The sequence below is a fragment of the Semicossyphus pulcher genome, unplaced genomic scaffold, assembly GCF_022749685.1.
Source record: "Semicossyphus pulcher isolate SPU_LCO1_2020_fin unplaced genomic scaffold, fSemPul1.0.p SCAF_4, whole genome shotgun sequence".
NCBI classification, from domain to species: Eukaryota; Metazoa; Chordata; class Actinopteri; order Labriformes; family Labridae; genus Semicossyphus; species Semicossyphus pulcher.
This window is the reverse complement of record NW_027211715.1, coordinates 7,091,114-7,111,909: the sequence shown is the minus strand read 5'-3', so window position 1 is coordinate 7,111,909 and position 20,796 is coordinate 7,091,114. Positions and strand designations below refer to the sequence as shown.

Below are 20,796 nucleotides of genomic sequence, written 5' to 3'. Positions count from 1 at the left end.
TTCTGAGAGGTATGGGAGTTTGATAGACTCAGACAATGAATAAATAATATAAAGGCATCGTGCAAGGAGAAATGTGGCTCGAAGCAGGACACGGTGCACATTTTAAACATAGACTGCAGGTTGTTCTAAATGTACAGGTGTTTGTTTAAAAGGTGAAAAGCTACAGAGAGAAGACACTGCAGCTCTGCCGCTGTGTATGCACAGTGCATGAGTGGGCAGACACATTCAGCTGTTTAGCCCTCCTGTTGTGTTCATTTGTCACGGACAGCAATAATGTTCCTGGGTCATTGTGACTCGCTGCATGTTTTATCATCCAAGAGTTGTCAGAAACCAATAAATCCCAATAAACATTGTTTGTACTCCATTACTAACAAGTCAATTAATATTTATTGCAATGGTGTTATTCACCTTTCATAGATCACGGTCCCGTCAAGATAATACACTCGATGTTCAAACTATTTTTTATGGACAGTGGATAAACCTAATAAATAAAATACATTCATTTTACAGAACATGTTCATGTTCTTTTTCTTTTCCTCATGTGGTGATGTTGATAAATCAAGATAAGACACCTCTTCTGTTCAGGGTCAAATTGACCTGTTCACTAAAATCAAGCCAAATGAGAAGATGCTGAAAATGTGAAAAGTCTCCAAAGAGATGGTGGCTCGAAACTTGAGCCCGCCTGTTTCTGCATCCCACAGGCTGGCTGTCGATTCATCATTCGACTCATAGACCCCAGCCAGTATGAGGAGCCCCAAATACGCATGTAAATGCTTGGATCCAGTTCCTTCCACTTCTCCCCGAAACCACATCACCAGGATTTTCTGTATTGAATTAGGAATGATGAGCCCAAAAGCTTACTTGATGACTGTGACAGAGTCACTGTGATTCTGGTGACCCATCGCACTGTCTGTCTGTTTTTTGCAGACAGTGTTCCCTGACGTTTATATTTAATGGGACGAGGACCACTCACTGTATTTCACAGTTTTTTGACATGATTGTCTTGCTTGGAGGAAGAGGAATAGATATTTCCTCATCTGACAGTTCAGAATCAGAATAATCAGAATCAGAATAGACCTCAAGATGGTCTTCATCTTCAGACACATCCTCGTCTATTTCACTATTGTGACCAAGTGTGTGCGTGCATGTGCACATGTCTGCATGCGGGTGTGTGTGTGTGATTGGGGTGAAATATGATAGGAGGGAATAGGACATACCTTATGTCTCACATTTGCAAAGATAAAAATTGTGTAAATTTGTCACTTTGACCCCTTTTAGCCTCCACTTTCACTGCCGGGTCAAATTGAGCCAAACAGTACCCGTGTGATATAAACATGCAGGGGGGTTGCAAATACATGAAATGCTAACACCAATTAAGGTCAGCAGAAGAAGTTTTCATACTGAAAAAATACTTTAAACTATTTGTCCTACATTTTCAAACTTTAAAAAGGGTCAGTTTGACCTGCAGCATAACAGGAGGGTTTAGCTGATCGTCAGCTAATCTAGTTGTTATCAGCTACAGTCGTTATCAGAAACAAACGCCGCTTCATGTGGCACTTCAGAGGAAAAGGCATCTCAGCTCCCTAAAATGATACTTCATTGTTTCTTTTCTCCTTAAATGCTGTCCTTACATCGCTCCATTATTCCTAAGTCTTTCTTTATAGACCAATGGGCAAATGAGGAAAACATGGTTGCACACAGCCCCTCATGACCCTGGACGGGATAAGGGGCATAGCTAATGGATGGATGGATGGATGGATGGATGGATGGATGGATGGATGTAACTTCCAAACCCCCATGTCTTTCATTAATAACACTCTGTTTAATAAGAAAACGAGTCCAAACTTCTTAAAGAGGACCTAAATAACCAGATGTAAGATGTTTTTCATGGAAAATTGTATTGATTTTGTCCTTCAGCTGCCAGAATGAATGTATTTGTGTATTTATTCCCTGAGAGGAACTAAAAAAATACAGCCTGCACTAGAGCTGCTCTAAAAGCATTAATGGTTTTTCTAAATGATTGTCAAAAATATTCTTTCCTGTTTCAGTGGAAAACATGTTTTATCCTTTTTTCTGAGAGAAGTTGAATTTCTCTGTGTTCCAATAAAATACATTTAATAATTCAAGTAAATGCTTTGGATTATGATCAAGCTGGTAATAGAAAGCAGGAGAGGTGTGTGTACCTGTGGAATAGGTGAGAAAAAGTCATTATCTGAGCAAAGATATCGACCGCACGTTATGTGTTTACAGTATTGACACCCTCCAGCAGAACCTAATTTACCAACCAGAGGACCTGCTGTGACCTGTGGAGGAACAGTGACTTAGTGGTATTTATTTAGTTTAGCTATCTTAAACGACCAGCATGCACTGGTATTGTACTGTTGAACTAGTTCCAATCTGCAGAAGTGTTTGAATGTCAGCAACCCCCCCCCACTGTTTATGACCACCGTCTTTTTTTTTTTTATTATGCTCGTGTTATTTTAATCCTTATGTGACCTGGACAATTTCTGAAAATTTAATTTGACAATATAATTGTGACTCAAGTTCCGATTGCCATTTATTCTGAGCTCTTATCTGCATCCCACAGTTTTCATGAGTGAGGCTTTGGCAGCACGAGAGAGCAGGTTAATTACAATTACTGCAGATTAGCACCACCACAAAATTACCAGATGTCTGACATATAAAATCTGATCAATCTCCTTTAGTTGGCTGCCATATTCATTATTCTCCTGCTGACTGGGTCCAATAGTGCCAGTCTGCAAGTGAGATACATTTACAGAAATAAGTTGTTATTAAGCATTGCTTAAGTATGCCATTAGTAGCAGCATTATGACAAAACCTTTCCTTTGATGCATTAACCTTGCCATGGAAGGAGCATCTTTTGAAAATGATGAAGTGGAGGCAGGCATCACAAGTGTCAGATTGAGACTAATTGTAACCCACAGATGCACCATAGACGTGAGAACTGTGAGAAGTAGACATATACTGTGATACCATCCACTGGTTAGTGGACTGAGATAAGATTGTTCTTTATTGATCCCAAGAGGAGAAATGTGGGTGCTGCAGCAGCACAAAAACAAAGTAGCATGAAGGTAAATACAGTATAAAAAGAAGAATAAAATAAGAGGTATATACAACTGGTATACAAGTAGGAGTAAGCGACAAGTTTAAGTGGCAGTTATGAGATAAAGTGACATGGTATGGGTAACAGCAGCAACATTTTTACCAGTATGATACATGAGAGTATGATATGAGTTGTCAGGTAAAACATAGTACAATATAAGGTGTAATATAAAAGTAATAAATAGAGTGTGACGATTGTTTTGAAGCTTTAAGTTTTATTGTTTTGGCCGTTTCCAGCCCGTTTTGTTGGAACCAAAAGCGATCATACTCAGAAAATAGGACAGATACTCATGACTACATCTCTATCCAAATTGAGAGGATGCCATGTCAGTGAGGTAGCATCAACCTTAAGCACTCCCTGCTTTATCATTTATTTTACTCTACATGGGACCATGATTTACAATATGACGTGTATGTTATAAAGACACAATCAGACTTTGTTTTGCACCCAGTGAAATTGCACATTTGAACTAGTACTTACCTGCTGGCTTCACTTTTCAGGCCGAGGCTAAGTCAAGTTGTTAAAAAGCGTCTATGTGCTGCACAAATCCCTCAGCTCTGTTAGCAATGTTAGCCATCTGGCAGCCATAAGTGGATGACTGCATTCTTTTTTTACATGGAGTCAAATAACAGTCAAAAAGATTTTGAGCTTGTAAAAGAATGTCATGTTTTTGTGTGTAAGTAAAAAAAAAAATTGTTAGTGCGTAAATATGTTTTACAGGTGGAGAAATATTTTGTGCTCGCAGATAACATTTGCAAGTGTGTCAAACCTTTTTGTAGTTGTAGAAACAATTTGTGTTTGTAGACTTAGAATTTATTCGAGCTTGAGTTACGGACACACAAATTTCCTATATGCAAATACGAACCTGAAGTTACAAGTACGAGCTATGCGTTACGAGTACGAATTTTGACCGTTTCTTGACGAGCCAATGTTTGTGGCCTTCAGTTTGCTCTTCTGTCATATTTATCAGTCCTCCAAGAATGTGACAGTGATCATCATTGCTGGTGTGCAGTATTTGTAAGCAAATGCTTCTTGGAATTGACATTAAACTACAACACATCTGCATCTCATGGTTTGCTCTGTCATAGAATTAGAAAGACATTTACTGCTGAAAATAAATCAGTATTATATATAGAGGTTTGGTTTTTAGCTGCTTTTGCAGGTGTATTAAACACAGAGGAAGCTAGGGCCAAACCCCTAGAGTATTGAAAGCATGCACTCCATCTGTTTGTTTATTCAGTGAGGGTAGCCTCCACCTGAAGCACACGGTGTTGCCTTTGTGGTGCTGCATGGGAAGTATGAGGTCTGTCAGAGATTTATAGCACAGATTACATAAGCAGCGGCAGCAGCAGCAGTATTAGTGGTGTGATTTAAGCTAGAATACCGCTGTCTATTCATTGGAAGCTTCTTCAGCCAGACTGTGCAAGTTGTGAAGGAAGAAATAACACTTTCTTCCACTTACAAGTAAAAACATATGAATGACGAGCTCCACTGCTCAATTCAACACACTCGGGGTGTTCAGTGCCTGGTGTGAGCAGTAGTTTAAGGTGGATGACACTAGCAAATTTAAGATTAATATTGGTGACATTTGGAGACGGTTCACTGACTAAATTAGTTCTTTCCATTATTATTTTTATGCTAATGTTCCTCTTTTCCTTAGCGTTTGCTATTATCTTATCACTTCAAAGAGAAATGTGTCATATCTCCAGGTTTATATTCTAAATCATTACAGAAAGCTCCCTTAGTACATGTATAATATTAAAAAGACGCTTCTGTGCTTTCTGAATGTATTTTCCATTATGATTACAGTGAGTCTCTGTAACATTTATCTAACCATGTATCAGTGGCCACTGTGACCACTACATTGGAGCAAAGAGACACAGAGGCACAAGTAGAGAACAGTGCTAAAGCTAGCATACAAACTGACACTGACCCATACATGGGTGCAAGATGACAGAGCAGAGACAGCCCTTCTCTGCAGGCTGTATGTGAGTGCTGATCCTGCTCTTACACAGCAAACTAAGCTCTCTCTGCTTAATGCCCAACAGAAAAGCTCTTTAGCTGTCATTATGCACCCGCCTCAATCCACCGTCCTCCTATCTCTGCTGATCTGCACAACCTCACACTCACTTCCATCTATACAATACGCAACTTTATTAATCAGCAGATACTGGTATCTCAGCAGTGAGAGACGCTGGAGTGAAATACTACCGCTTCGCTGCAGCAATGGTTCAGAGCGGTACAGAATCCAAAATACGATGAGAATATACCGGTGGATCGTCTAAAAAATATTCAGGTCTGCAGTCTACATTTCAAAACTCACGATTGACATGACATCAGAGGCGGGCGTCCTAGATTGAGGAAGTGTAGTTTAGCAAGCTCCCTGATGCTTTTTAATGTAGTCCGGTGGAGGTTTTCCAGGTCCCATTGGAGAAGCGGATAGCGTCCTCCAAAGGCACAGACAGAAATTGCATTTCATTCTACCATAATGGCATTAGCTCTCCATGATAGGACTAAGGTTGAAAAACCGAACTGAACTTGCCCTTTAAGAGTCTTGGTGACAGTTGCATGCTGCCCAGCTATTTCAAAAAGCACATTTTATCCACAGAGGCAACCTAGTTTGAAAAGACACAAATTAGAAGAATAAGAGTAAAGTAGCCATCTCAGAGATATATAAGTTTTATTCTCTTTGGCAGTTTATCTCAACTTCCTTTTTTCTTTGGATTGGCTCTTGTTTTGAAGTTTTTGCAGATCATTTTTTTTACATTGCCCACCACCACTCAACCCTAGTAAGGTTTTGGGCCTGAAAGTGCTACAAGATCAGCTTCAATGTGTCCCACTGACTCTTGAAGTCTATACAAACTCTTCGGGAGGATTGACACGGTTCTACCATTAGATATTCCCCCATTAGGTGTTTTGATGAAGTTGCTGGAGATTGCTGTCTAAAACTTTGGTCAAAAATCTCCCATAGGTGTTCACTTGTGTTCATAGAGAACATTGCGCATGATTTACATCGTTTTTACACTCATCCAACCATTCAGGGACCCCTTGTGCCCTATGGTAATATCATCCTACAAACACAGTTCCAATCAGGGTTTGTATCATCATAGGATGAAGGTGATCACTCAGAACAACTTATACATATTTGCAGGGACCCTTTGATCTAATTGGACCCTAAACGTGCCGCTAAAATCCCCCCTTCAGCTTCAATTCAGAACCACCACATATCCTTACTGTAGGTTAGGAGGGCATTCGGGTCATTCCTTTAATTTATTTCCTGTCTGTATGTTTTCAAGAAAAATGTGTGATCAGAGAATCTATTGTTGCTATTGTTTCTAATTCCATGACAACACAAATAAGAGAGTAAGAGTTGGACTTGCCCTGGGAGTCTTTGGCCTCAACTGGGGGACTTCATAGCAAAGACTTGTGTCCTCTACTGCTACCTGGCAGCAAAGGCAATGTACGCAATGTATTATATGGCTGGTATTGAAGTATTCATTCTGTACAATGTGCTCACTCGATTGGTAATGCGTTGTTAAGTGCTGTCCTCATATCATCCCAAAATTTGCATTGGATTTAGATTTCGACCTTGGCTGGGAGTGGTGGCACTGACTGTTCTTAAGCCAGTGCAGAGAGATCTGAGAGATGTGCAGACAACAAAACCTGTATCTTAGATGTCCATCCTATCTCTGCAACCGCAGTAGCTGCTCTTCTAGATTTGATCTAAATTTGTCCTTAGGTACAGAATTGTTATGGACATCCTTTTAAGTGTACAAGATGCAGGTGTAACACAAAAAATAACTTCCCAATTCGATTTGTCCCAGCCCTCACGTTATTTTCATTTCCTGTCATCATCACTCATTCAGTTTGACAGGAAGAAACATGTAATCTGTGCCCAGAGTTTGCCATCACTGATTGAATTCTACAAGAGAGTGTTATCAGAGTCTAAATGTGGCTCCTCCACTCTGATTTACACTCACTGACGTTCCAACGAAAGGCTTTAAGCTCTCTGCAATCAGTTCTAGAAAATGCTGAGATCATTACGTTATTCTTACCGTTAAGGTCCAGTTGTTCTACAAACATAACCATGAATAAATACACTGGAAATTGTCTGATTTACAAGTTCCCTGGACTTTTGTCTCACTTTCCAGCGGTGTGTTAAGTCTGACAATAACGTTTTTTCTGGACACTTAGAGCTGCAGAGTCAAACTGTGAAACTAACACCGACTTATACAGCTATCACCATACGTAGATGTTAACTTTAGCCTACATTTACACATCCAGCAGATATTTGCTCCCCCAAGGAATATCCAATACTCATTCTCCTTTTACCTCGATTTTGGTCTCCTCCACTTCCCAACGGAAACTTCTAACTCTGTAGCTAGAGACAGCTGCCTGTTTTGGCCAAAAACTATAATATGAAATTGGTAAGAGTGAATTTAAACTGTAAAGTTTAAAGGCTGTAAAACAGAAACAATTAGTCAAAAGTTGCATTTAAACTTCCTAGAGCTGAGTGGAACAGCAGTGTCTCTGTGGGTTTATCACTACGAACAGATTCTAACATACAAGCAGTGATTTTTGATATTAAATAATTAAATATAGATACTTTAAAGCAGCTATGGGGTACTTTTTTGGCCTCTGCCTTTCGACTACAGCAGTCAGGCTGGTTGCGGCTCTTTTTCTTTGCTTTGCCTTTAATATGGAAGCAAATGAAAGTTGAAAGAGGAACAAAGAAAATATTCCTTTTTGAAACACTGCTTGATATTTCAGTTGAAGTACTTTGTTGTAAAAGCTATTAATGATTAATTGACAAGCACACAGCAAGATGAAACCAGTCTCAAGGCTTACATGTCGTTTCTGTTGTTAGCTAGGTTTTTTACAGTTAAGCCTGTGGTCTCCTTGTCTGCACACAGCCACATCTTGCAATGTTTTTCATGTATAAAGTAGTCATATTATATTGAGAACGACAGAGGTCATAATCAAGATCTGTTTCTGACCAGTGCTTTGTTGTGTTTTAAGCTTGTGCTTTATCACTTCCTATTTTAGCTTTAGCTTTTAGCTAACTAAAGTTTTCACCGTGAAACTGAAAACATTTGAACAGCCGTAAAGTGCTTCAATGGACTCCGACTCCATGACAGCTGTGACAGGCTTTCAGAATAATTATGAACATAGTCAATCTTTTTTCTAGTTCGATACATTGCTTTGTCACTCATCAGTATTACATTCAGAAGGATAATAATGGGTTAAAATCACCTCAGGTGATTTTTATATGACATGTATAACATGGAGCAAATTACACCTAAAAGATTTCACAGGTGGTCATGCTAACCTGTTTCGTAGAAATGACAGATATGGTTGTATTTTGTGCTGAATGATTATTCCCATTAGCAGCATTTTATAAATGAATTAAGTGCTAAGTATTTTGTACCAGAAAGTAGTTGTAAGGGGCTGGTCAGGGTTCAATTGTGGGTGAAAAGTGCATAAACACAAAAATGTTAATCCTGCAAGCAGATATTGTACAGTAATTATAGAGTCCAAGTGAAAGATGTTGTCAGTGTAAAAACACATTTCCCCAGTAAGGTATTTAGAGTTGCAAATTAGATGTATAAAAAGGTAATTTCATGGTTGAGAGACAGGGTTGGCTGGTGAGTCTGCTGATCAGTGATTGTTCTGCAACAGCTTTACAAGTATTGTTTGGTTTTTGTGAATTTCATCACAGTTGGGAGTCATCCATCAATCCATGCATACCTATACTGCTAATCCTGTTGGCTCAGAGGTCAGCTCCTCTTGCTTACATGTGGAGGTGTCCTTTGGCAAAACAAATTAGTGTATGAAGGTGTGTGTGAAAGGTTAAATGCTGACATGTAATGTAAAAGCGCTTTGAGTGGTCGGAAGACTAGAAAGGTACTATATAAAAGTAATCAATTTACCATTTATAGGTTGCGGGGGGGCTGGAGCTGATCCCAGCTGTCATTGAGCGAGAGGCATCGTACACCCTGGACTGATCGCTAGTCAATCACAGGGCTGACACATAGAGAAACAGGCAACATTTAAAGGGCCAGTTTGCCGATTTTCAATCTCAGTCCTATCAAGCTATTACAGGGAGCTGATGCGATTATGGTAGAAAAAAATGCAGTTTGGCCCTGTGCCATTGGAGGACGCTATCTGCTTCTCCAATGGGCCCTGAAAAACCTCTGGCAGACTACGTAAAACACGTCTTCTGGCAGAGGCCAGGGAGCTTGCTAATATACACTTCCTCAAACTAGAACGCACGCCTCCGATGTCATGTCTCGTTCAAAACTGCAGGTCTGGAATGCAGAACAGAAGATTTTTTAGACGATCCACTCGTATATTCTCGTCGCATTTCGGATTCTGTACTGCTGTGACCCATTGCCTGCAGGGATCAATGTCCTTGACTTGAAAACGGTAGTATTTGTCTCCAGTGTTGCTCGCTGGGTCGTTCCTCCCTCTGGGGCGCAATGCACACTGGGTGTTGTAGTAATGAAACCACAAGCTGTTTGTACAACTTTCTACACAGCTATGGCGCCAATTTTAAATATTATTGCTTCTATCGATTACAGAGAACACCAGCTTTGACTGACAGTGGTTTTTTACAAGGGGTAAATTGCTCCATTAATGCTCACATTCACACCCACGGGAAGTTTTAAAGTCATCAGTGAATCTAACAAGCATGTCTTTAGACTGTTGGAGGAAGCACCCAGAGGGAACCTACACATGCACAGGGAGAACATGCAAACTCTACACAGAAAGCCCCCCCCAACCTTCTTGCTGTGAGGGCCAACCACTGCACCAATTTGCTGCCGCCCCATTTGAAAGTCATGCAAAAACAAAGATAAAATTGAGGGTTGACAGTTGGTTGTCAAGGCTGCAACATGTGCGTTTCTCAGTGTACAGACGCTGGATTAATTTCGACTCAACTACCCAATCAACTTATTGTAATTATTAGCTTGAGTGCTGTCTCTTTGGTGTTTTTAATTGCCATTTACATTATGTGGTACATTCAGCCCCTTAATATGTCGACTATCACCCACACCTCCTTCCCCACATGAACTGTTGACATGTGTGTCAACGGCAATTACATTTCAGAGTGCAGGATCATCAAACAGTGACTCCTGTGGGAGATTTACTAACTGCACTGTAGCCGCAGAGATGACTTGGGAGGAAAGAGGCTTTTTCAAACTCTTGATACCCTGCCAAGTTCATTTTGACAGAGTGGGGATATGAGGCCTGGCTGGATGGAACAGCACGGCCGATGGAGAACAGCTGTCCACTGTTGCTCTGGATGGAAGCCAGTGCTAAGCCCGGTGGACACTGAAACAAACACACAGAAAGCCTGTGAGATCTGCGGACTTCTGCCAAACTGTCACCCAAAACTCCCGGGCCTTGGAAATGTGTCACTGGAGTCTTATCTGTGACATTTTATGGCTTTTCTCCCATTATTTCCAAGTAAGATTTTCATGTCTGGTTTTAGGTGGACTCCCCTCTTTATCTTCAACCTTCTACTTTCTTCTTTTGGAAGTAAAACACAAAACCATTTGTTGAAAACATTTCTTCCACCAACGCAAACTGTGACTGGAATAAACATCAAAGTCTAGTTTTCACATAGGATTTCATGCCTTAAAACAGGCCAACTGACAGATACATCACACAATAATGTGGTGCATTTGTGCTTTTCATTCATGGTTTTACACTTATACCCAGGGCAACACTTTGAATTCAAGCTCTCTAACACATGCACCAGGATGTCTTTTATTCTTCTGTTTAAAGATTGCAGGCTTTTTACTAACTATGAGTCTTCTTTCTGATTAAAACAAAATCCAACATTTCCTCTAAAAACACGACAAGGTGAGCTTTTTCAGGCCAAAGTATGTATGCGAACCATGCAAAGATGACCTTCCTCTTACAGTACTGTCCTGAGCTGCATATGAGAGACCCAAAGGTGAATCCGTTCATACCAAGCTAAGCTGTAACAAAAATATAATCTAAATATAACTTGTACACTTTGATGCAAGTGTACAATATTTTTGTGATATGCACAACAATAACGATGAAGCATTTTTTTTGCACGTCTTTATATAAAATACAACACAATTTATTATAATGTAAAGTTCCTTAAATATTATATTATGAAAAAATAAAACTTATCAGCTGAACTGCAAACATTTATAGCCAACTCTGTTTTGCAGCAGTTTGTGAAACAGTTCCGAAAAAATATACAATTATTTATATTGATGCGTATTTTCCTTTTTTTGTGTCAGTCAGCACAAAAAACATATTTCAATGGGATGTATATTTTGTGCTTGATACATGAAAGCATTGATGTGTCAGTGAGCACAAATGTATTATGGGATGAATTACTGGCCCCAGCAGCCTTTAAGCTTTCTGCTGCACGCCTCTTTGTCTTTCACACAGGTGACTGCTGTTTGGGTCCCATGTGACACAACAAGTCAACATTGTGTGATTATTATTCCCCATTAATTTGGCCTAAATCATGTTTTCTTAAATCTTACAAAAAGGCAGTCACACATTAGTTATGTTTAACTACTTTCAGCATCTAAAAAAAGAGCGTTGTCTAAGTATGAATATAGTACATCCAATAAACTTCAAACAAGTGAAGTGAGGTGCTGTGTTAGCTCAGCAGTTAAGGAGTGTGCCCCACGTATAGAGGCTCAGTCATCGACACAGCAGCCCCTCTGCCCTTTGCTACATGTCATCCCCACTCTCTCCTCCATCATTTCTCTATCCATCGTCCTACCTAATAAAGGCAAAGGCCTAAACAATTTTGTCTCAGCGCGACTGACTGAACGATCTTATCTACATTAGAAATGGGACCTTAATTAACACACAGCGAAAAACAACCGTATGAGCCGAGACGAAGAGACAGAGAGCGAGCGAGGGGGAGACAGGGGGAGATCGCACCCGAGTTACATCTGTTATTTATTTATTATTTGTACTAACATATACTTATGGCCTGCTGGAGACGTTTTTATTTCAAAGAAAATTAAGCAGGAACTGCAATAAGGAGCCTGTGAGTGACTTTATCGATCAAATCACTTCCTGGAAAAGTTACAAATAAAATAAAAACAACAACAACAACAACGGCCCGGGAAACACTTCAAAATAAAAGCATTGTGTACAAACGAGGGGAGTCAGAATTCCAGATTTTACTTTGAAAAAGCATACCGGAAGTGTTGACCTACTTTACTCTCCATGTCTGTGACTTTTACTACAGTAAGAGATGTTAATATTACTGTCAGAGATCAATAGGACTCTTAATTTTCACCATGTATTTTGGCCGAGAGCTACATTTTACAGTTTCTAGCAGCAGACACCTTTTGCTACATGCCCAGCATCAAATGGCAGACAAAGTTAGTGACTAGCTTGTTGAGGTGCTGGAGGCTTTGAAAGCTTAAGAGACTGTTTGCTTCAAGTGTGAGAAGAAGCTAGATTTGAGCTTGAGGGATAATGAATATTGCACTCACATTTTGGCAGAGAGCCAGAAACTCCAAATAAGTGCCAAAGTTGCTCTGTGTGTATGCTGGATGTGTTAAAGTTTGCTGACACAGGAGCCATATCAACTTCAAACGGGTAAACTACATCTTAAGGCCAAGCTTTTTAGCTCTTTGATCCAGGTCTTTTAAACCTGAGTGGCAACAAAGAGTCAGAGAAAAAATAGGCAGCCAAGAGGGAACACAGTTCCTCTGGTCGCTATGTGGTATCTTCATAGCCATGTATTTGTGGTGTGCACATTAGCTTCTGCACATAATCCCTCTACACGTATAAATCCAGCTTCAGTCTGACTTTTGATGTCCAAAGCTGAGTTTGTTACAAACAAACAAACAAACAAACAAACATGAAGGCTAACTTCTACTGTGTGGAAATACTGAAATCCCTTTAAAGGGAAATTAAAAATACAAATTAGCCAGACTGGGGAAAACATGGAAACTGCTCTGAACTAGTTTCATGGACTCTCTTTGAAGTAAAAAGTTGCAGACTTGTTCAGAAAACAGCGCCTCCATGCTGGTGCACATGATGTGTCAGTATGCATATACGTCTTTGTTTAAATACGATCATTTTAAAGTCACAGTACCATATTACTGTGTTTTACAGGCAATTTACAGGCATTGCTACAATATGTTTATGTGTATTTAATTCTGACCCTAAGTGACACAGGAGAGGATTAAAAGATTTAAATGGTTTCCATGTTAGGAATTGAGTGTCTGCAGAGCTAGGCCTACTTTTGTACTTTACACTGTCTTTAAAAGAACCACATTTTCTCCTTGTGTTTCTACATCCAGTGTTTCCTTACAGAGCTGCAGTGAGGGGGCAGTAAATCTTGAACCAGTAACATTGGAATAAAACCTTTTTGAGTGAAGTCTCATATTAGTTTTGGATGAACTTTGGAAGTACTTTACGTTTCTATGAAACTTTGGACTGATTTAAAAGATGAACAGTACTTTAAATGTTCTGTACATATAGTGAGGATTGTAAGGAATGTTTCGAGATATACTTATTAAAATGTTGACCTATCCTTTAAGCATTGAACTTTTAATTTATCACTGAAATGTAACAAATAACAAACCATGCCAGTGAAGCTCACAGTGTTATCAAGAGATGAAGTAAAACAGTCAGTGCCTCATTGACCTCCTCAAAACAAGTGGATTTGACTTCGGACTTCCCCAAAGATATGATTTAGCCTCACTCTTTCTTCACAGAGCCATGGGTCATTTGTAATCAGAAATGTGTTTATTGTGAAAAGGAGGATGTTCACCCTACCTACCCTGTTAATAAAGTTGCAGTCAGTCTTCTTATAGTCAGCGTCCACAGTGCATCCTAACCATGCCTGGCAGTTAGCACACTCATACTTCATGTCGCCCCTGCATAAGCCAGTTCCCCAGTGTGGCCATCCCTCTCTGTCTGGATAGGCCCCTGTGAAAGAGGATAAAGCTATGTGGCAGAAAGTCCTGCCATGTGATAGAGCATGTTATTTGAACGCATCACTCTACGACCTCATACTGCATTGTGAGGCGGTTATGATCATTTCACAAAAACATTGGAAAATTCTTGTACATGCATGCAACTTTTTCCATATTCCTTTGATTATTTAACAAAATGTTGTGATACTCTGTTGCAAATGACCTGTGACCATAATTCTCTTCTGTCTTCCTGGCAGGAGGTAAAGTACTTCCAGTTTCCTGGAGAGCTGCTGATGAGGATGCTGAAGATGCTGATTCTCCCGCTTGTCGTGTCCAGGTACTGACTTCTGTCTCCCACACTGACTGATAACCTTAATAGCTTAAACCCATTCATAGGTTAACACTTTAGAAGTCTCAGATATATTGTGTGTGGATGCTGAAAGTGTTCATTTATAATGTGTGAGCTGGTATGCCGTGAGTAAGTTGTGAAGTTTTACAATCGAAAGCCTTTTGGATGTTATTTTTCACACTGAAATCCAATTTGACTTTGTCAAACCAGTGATGAAGGTTACCACAGAAAATTGGTCAACTTATTCCAAGCAGTGTTTTTTGTTTACAATGCAATTAGAGCCATCACCATTTGAAGGTCAAACAAATTTAATCATAGCGTGCTCTACTTGATTGAAACCTACATTGCCTATCCCGAAAAAGCATTGACTGCATACAGCTACATTAACCCGGGGAAAAGATGTATAAGTCGGTAACCGTCTGCAGTGCTTCAAGCTCAACTACAATTAAATCTGTTCCAATCGTTGCGAAGAGCTGTTGTGCTTCCATTCACAGCTCACAGGTGGTTTAGTAACATAAAGAAGCCAGAAGCTAGAGCCTTTGAAATTGTCTTACATTAAGGGCAAACATATGGCAGTATCTCCTGAAGGCTGTATGTACCAGAGCTGAACTATACGAAAAGCCAACCAAAAAGCATAAAAAATATTTTTTATTTTTTTTGCCATTATAAAGTGTAGTAACCCACATGGTTTTACACGTGTGCTGTTTCACAGTTACTACACTTACAAGGCTTCCTGTGTTGGCTTTCTTTAAAATATACAATTGTGCTCATGAACCTAAATTGACGTTTTGTTTGTGATTGTCAGCACCATAGACTGTATAAAAAGATGGACGACATGATAGCTCCCCAAAAGTGAAGCAAACACAACATGAGCGCCCCCTGCTGAATGGCTGCAGTATAGGTCACAAAGCCCGCCTCCTCCATGTAAACAGATGGGACATGAGTCAAACTATAAAATCAAAATACACGTCAAATAAATTTTTCTCAAACATGGTTTCTGTCACTATAGTTAGTTCTTACCATGCTGATTTATGTCCAAGTGTTCATTGTATTCTGACAAGTTTAGTTTTAATTTGTTTTAAGGCATCCGGTTACGAGGCGGGGTCAAGACCAGGGGTGGTTTATTTTTGTCACAGCGCGCAACCGGTGAAGGTAGACGCTCACGCCGCATAACCCGGAGTGTGAGCATGGGCACGGGGCAACCGGTAATGATCCTTCCGCAGGTTCACCTATGGAAACCTTGTTACGACTTTTACTTCCTCTAGATAGTCAAGTTTGATTGTCTTCTTGCCGCTTTGCCAAGGGCCGATCCAAGGACTTCACTAAACCATCCAAATAGTAGTAGCGACGGGCGGTGTTGTACAAAGGGCAGGGACTTAATCAACGTGAGCTAATGAACAGCGCTTACTGGGAATTCCTCGTTCATGGGAAATAATTGCAATCCCCAATCCCTATCATGAGTGGGGTTCAGCGGGTTATCCACTGCTTAGCAGAGTAGAGGAGGATCTACAGGAGGAAACGTAGTTAAACCAGTCACTACAGCCACTGAAGCTTCCATAACCTTCAAAATCTGATTCAGGCCAACCCAAGCAGCTGTTTTGCTGTTGATGGTGCTAAAATGAGGGATATTTACCGTTTTGTTAGTAAGTTAAATGTGTGTTTTGTTACGCATTCAAGAAACCAATGGGTGATGTCCATTATTTATACATTCTATGGTGCAGACTCTGGCTCCAAAGATGGCAGCACCTGCTGTGGGGGGCATTGCTTTCACTTTTGTACAATGAGAGAAGGTGGAGATGTGTCATCCATCTTTATACAGTCATTGGTCAGCACACATTGCAAACAAATGTATTTTAAGCATACTTCAGGCCTGTGTTGCCACCTGGCTCAAGGCTGGTAAAAGGCCACACACAGATTACAATCAACAAGTCATGTTTTCACTTGGATTACCAAACATACCAACACAATTATGTAAATATGAGAGTATTCAGTCATGTCTGAAGTGTGTAGATGAGTGAAAATGTGATGTGATGCATGTTATAGATGCAACAGGAAGGTGGATGCAGCAGGCGCCAGAACAAAAACAAACAGCCGCAGTTTTTTGCACCAACAACACTTAAAAAATTATACCTTAATGTTGACTCCTTGTTTCACATGGGACATGATCAGTAACATCTGGGGTTAAAGAGAAAGAGCTACCAGCAGCTAGCCTGTAGGCTGCTGTACACCTGCAGCTCCCATATTATGTAGTTGTGCTGTTCTGTTGGGCTTTGGTGTTGCAGGAAAAAAGTATACTTAAATTGAAAAATACAAGTTAAAATTTGTGTTGACTGACACAAAAGAGAGCTAATCTAATCTTAGATTGAACAATCATTTTGACCACTCAGTGAAACTTAGCAGCTTTGGATCCAAAGAGTGGATCGACAGAGGGTTCCATTGTTGGTTTCTTCCATCCATATGCGACCTTAAACTAAACACTCCGACCAAAACAACTCCAGATGTTTAGACCAGTTGTTCCAATAGTAGTTCCGCAACCTCTTGTGTTTGTGACAGTACAAGGATGATGAAGATGTGAGTCTGCTTCATGGACATACAGTACATCTGTAAAATAATAATAAATATAATACACAAAATATGGGGCTTAAGGTTATAATACTAAACATCATCAGTGTTTCACTTTAATTAAAGTAGTTAATGAAAATCACGGCCTGTATCCTCAGACTCTGGCAAATATTAATTGCCGCTTTATCCAGAATTTCTTTTGAAGCCTGAGAGAACACAATGAACAGTGACTATCAGTTACTCAAGTTTATAACTAAAGGTAGAAGCAGTCTGGAGACTTTTATATCTTAATGAAAGGCCAAATGCTTTTTAGATTGTAGGATTGTGCTGATAATAGGAGGGAACCGGAGCTCATGGGTCATCTGATGCTTCTCTGAAGTGCAAATTAACTCACGGTTGGATGATTAAATGAACATCTCCATGAGACCAGCTGCTCTCTATTCTCTCTTTTAAACTTAGTTTAACATGTCAAAGTAAATGTTACTCATGCAGGTCTCTAAAGTGAGTAAAAAAAAAACAGCTGTGGTTTTTAGTCTTTCAGGTCAGTTGTTTTAGTTCCCATCAGCTATAGTCTGACGAGGATATAGCCTCTGCGGGCACTGGTGTACATGCCGGGGTAAACGGGATAAATGACTTCCAGTATACTCCCTTTTTTTGTGTGCTGTATTGTTTACAGATAAATAAACAGTTTTTCCTGTGACTGACTTTAATTAATAAAATAAATAAAAATATAATGCCGAATATTGCTAAGTGCTACTCATGGTGATTCATGTTGGGCCTCGCTTTAAATAACAAAGAGTCGGACTAGACCTGCTCTTTTTGTAAAGTGTCTCGAGATAACTCTGGTTATGATTTGGCGCTATACAAATAAAATTTGATTTGATATGATTTAACGGGTCTTACCTTCGCTGAAATGTCAACATCATGATGCAGATTTGTAAAAAGTCAAATTGAAGCTTTGTCAGGTCTGCCCTGAAGAGGAGAAGAAAACTACTTTTAAAATGCTCATTTGTTAAACGGAGGTCGGATCGATAATTTCTGATGCATTCAAGGAAGTCAGGAAATCTGCTTAAAACACTTAACGACTTTTGTGACACCGCGTCAGGGAATTTATCTCAAGTTGAATGTCAGATCTAGAACGGATTGTTAGCTGAACTTGCATAAGATGTTTTTCCTGCATACACCGCAGCCTGCTGATACGTGATTGGTCTATACCACTCGGACTACAAGTGTACTACAAACGGAAACCAGAACACTTGCCGAGTGCTGCGGGAGTGCCCCGGTCTTATATTACTCTCAATGTACAGACGCAGAACAAGAACAAACGTTTGACACAGGTAACAAACACTTAAACTACTTTGTACAGGCCAAAACAAAATTCAGATTGAAGATTTCAGTATGGGTACTTCTAACAAAGAGACAGCCTGCTAACCAAAAGAGCCTTAGTTTACATCTTTCCGGACAAAGTGTAGTACTTAAAATGAAGCAGGAGGAGATTTGTCTTTATAGAATACTATGAACGCATGTACAGGACAGGACCAGCAAAGAGATAAGTAAGCAACATCCACTAGTGTTACGGAGATGTTGGTGGACTGCAGAAGGGGAGTGCAGAGGACTGAGCATGCACCACTGAAATTACGGGAGACTCAGGTAGAGACTGTGAGTAGGTATAAATATCTCGGTGTGCATATCTCAGAGGACCTAACCTGGTCAGCACACACCACTGCATTAGTAAAGAAAGCATAGCAGCGCCTCTTCCTTCTTAGGCGGCTGAGGAAACACAAAAAACTTTCTACACTGCCACAATTGAGTCTGCACACTCGAGCTGTATCACTGCCTGGTATTGGAACTGCTCCCTCAGGAGAAGAAGGCACCACACAGGGTGATCAGGTGTGCAGAGCGCATCACTGGAACTATTTTGCCCACTCTCCAGGACATCGGAGCAGATCATCAAAGACCTACACCCAGATCACGGCCTGCTCCAGTCGCTGCCTTCTGGCCAGTGGATCTGCTGCCTTAAGGCAAGGGCTGAGAGGATGAGAAGAAGCTTTTTTCCCCCCAAGCCATACGGGCAATTAATTCCAGAGGGAAGGTGTCTCTTTCTACATGTAGCTTTCCCTTTACATCCAAATGCACTTTTATATTTTAAGATATTTTTAAATAACTTTTTAACATAGCCTTTTGTTACATTACAGATGCAATAAATGTCTGTGAAGTCACTATCTATTGCCGAATAATGTGTTGATTGAGTCTATGGCCCTCTGATGAAAGCCTTTGCATTTGCAGTATTACAGACTGGGTGTCTGGTGCGACTTTCTCTGAAAAAATCACAAGTGGCGCCCACTTAGTGACGCATTTTCCATCAGCCAGCAGTGGTTGGTCTGCCAGAGAGGGTAGGCGGGGCTACGCGGCTGCTTTTTCCGGTCTCTGCAAGCGTTGTGAGCACACAATAATCTACTATGGCTGAACAAACGAAAGAAAAGATCAATGACTACAGATACAACTTCAAAAATAAGTGAAAATCCAAAGAAAAAGAAACAAATTTGAGGCCCGCAATTAATGTTTATCTCCATAGGTGCCGCCAACGAGAACGAAACTGAGATCTTTGAGATTATAATTTTAAATATATATTCTACATGTTCTTAGTTATATATTTTAGTGTAAGTCTTAGTGTAGTTACTCTGTCCTCTGTCCTTATTCTTGTAGCACAGCTGGTGGATACAGGCACATTACATTTTTCCCCGTTCAGTGCAGCTTCTTTGAGTAACTGCAGTACTCTACTGTGCCTGTGTGTGTGTGTGTGTGTGTGTGTGTGTGTGTGTGTGTGTGAGAGAGAGAGAGAGAGATTGAGCATTCTGTCCTGAATGACAGCCATGTAGGATTAAGAATTGATCCTTACATTCACAAGAGAAAGCTACCACGGCTAACGCTGCTGTGCCAGCTTGCCTGTGATTAAAAGGCTGTGGAAGTGGTTACTGGTAGATCCTCTGGTGGTTACTGGTTAGTGATGTACAAATTAAACATGCCAAAAGTCCATTTATTGCTTCCAAAATATTCCACTTTATCGCCAACGCAATTCATGCAATTTGAATAAATCATATGAATCACTGAAGGGATTAAAAGCAGCAGCAGGTTAGAACTCTCATTTTTATCCCTCTATGTGAAAATAGCCATCCTGAGGGCAATGCCCTGAGGAAAGAGACGGGGCTCTGTAGGGGTGCAACACTAAACTCATGGTACGGATCGGACTGTAGCATGTAAAAACAATCAGACTATAACAACCTCAACTGTTAAAGCTGCAAACTCAAATCCTTCTGTAGCCTAGTGCTTTACAATGTGCTGTAATCTACAAAAACAAGGTTTTCACAGAGCAGCTTTGGCTATGTTCAACAAGCATGTGACCGTTCATCACGTTCGTGTGTGTATTTGTTTTTTATTCTTTATACCTGCGCTACTCTTGTTGTGTGAGTCATGGGCAAAACAACAAACAGAGAGCTTCCGTTTTGGGATTATGCCTTCAGTTCCTGGACCCAGCACTGTCCTAGTGCTATGTGTAACGTGGGCTACAGCAGCAAGTTACTTACATTAAGCATCTCATTGATATCACAAGCAAATGCTAGCTGCCACTTTCAAAATAAATGCCGACATGGTGAGAGTGAAAAGAGAAGAGTCGATGCTCTGTTTGATTAAAGGCCGCGCACACCTCTCGTACCGAACCGCTTGGAGTAATCGCCCAGATCAATGATCTGTTGCACCACTAGTACAAATGTGTTGGCACAAAAGCATTCTTTAAAAGGACCAGGTTGGCCTTTTGAACTTTCTTA

General features: G+C 40.3%; 1 protein-coding gene across 1 annotated transcript in view; it reads left to right on the top strand.

Annotated features, from left to right (window-relative positions):
• Positions 1 to 20,796, top strand: part of slc1a7b (solute carrier family 1 member 7b) — a 48,439-nt gene that overhangs the window by 6,295 nt on the left and 21,348 nt on the right. The window contains exon 2 of the mRNA XM_069679507.1: positions 14,319 to 14,398. Coding sequence (XP_069535608.1) covers positions 14,319 to 14,398 — 80 coding nt within the window. The remainder of the gene's footprint in view (positions 1 to 14,318; positions 14,399 to 20,796) is intronic.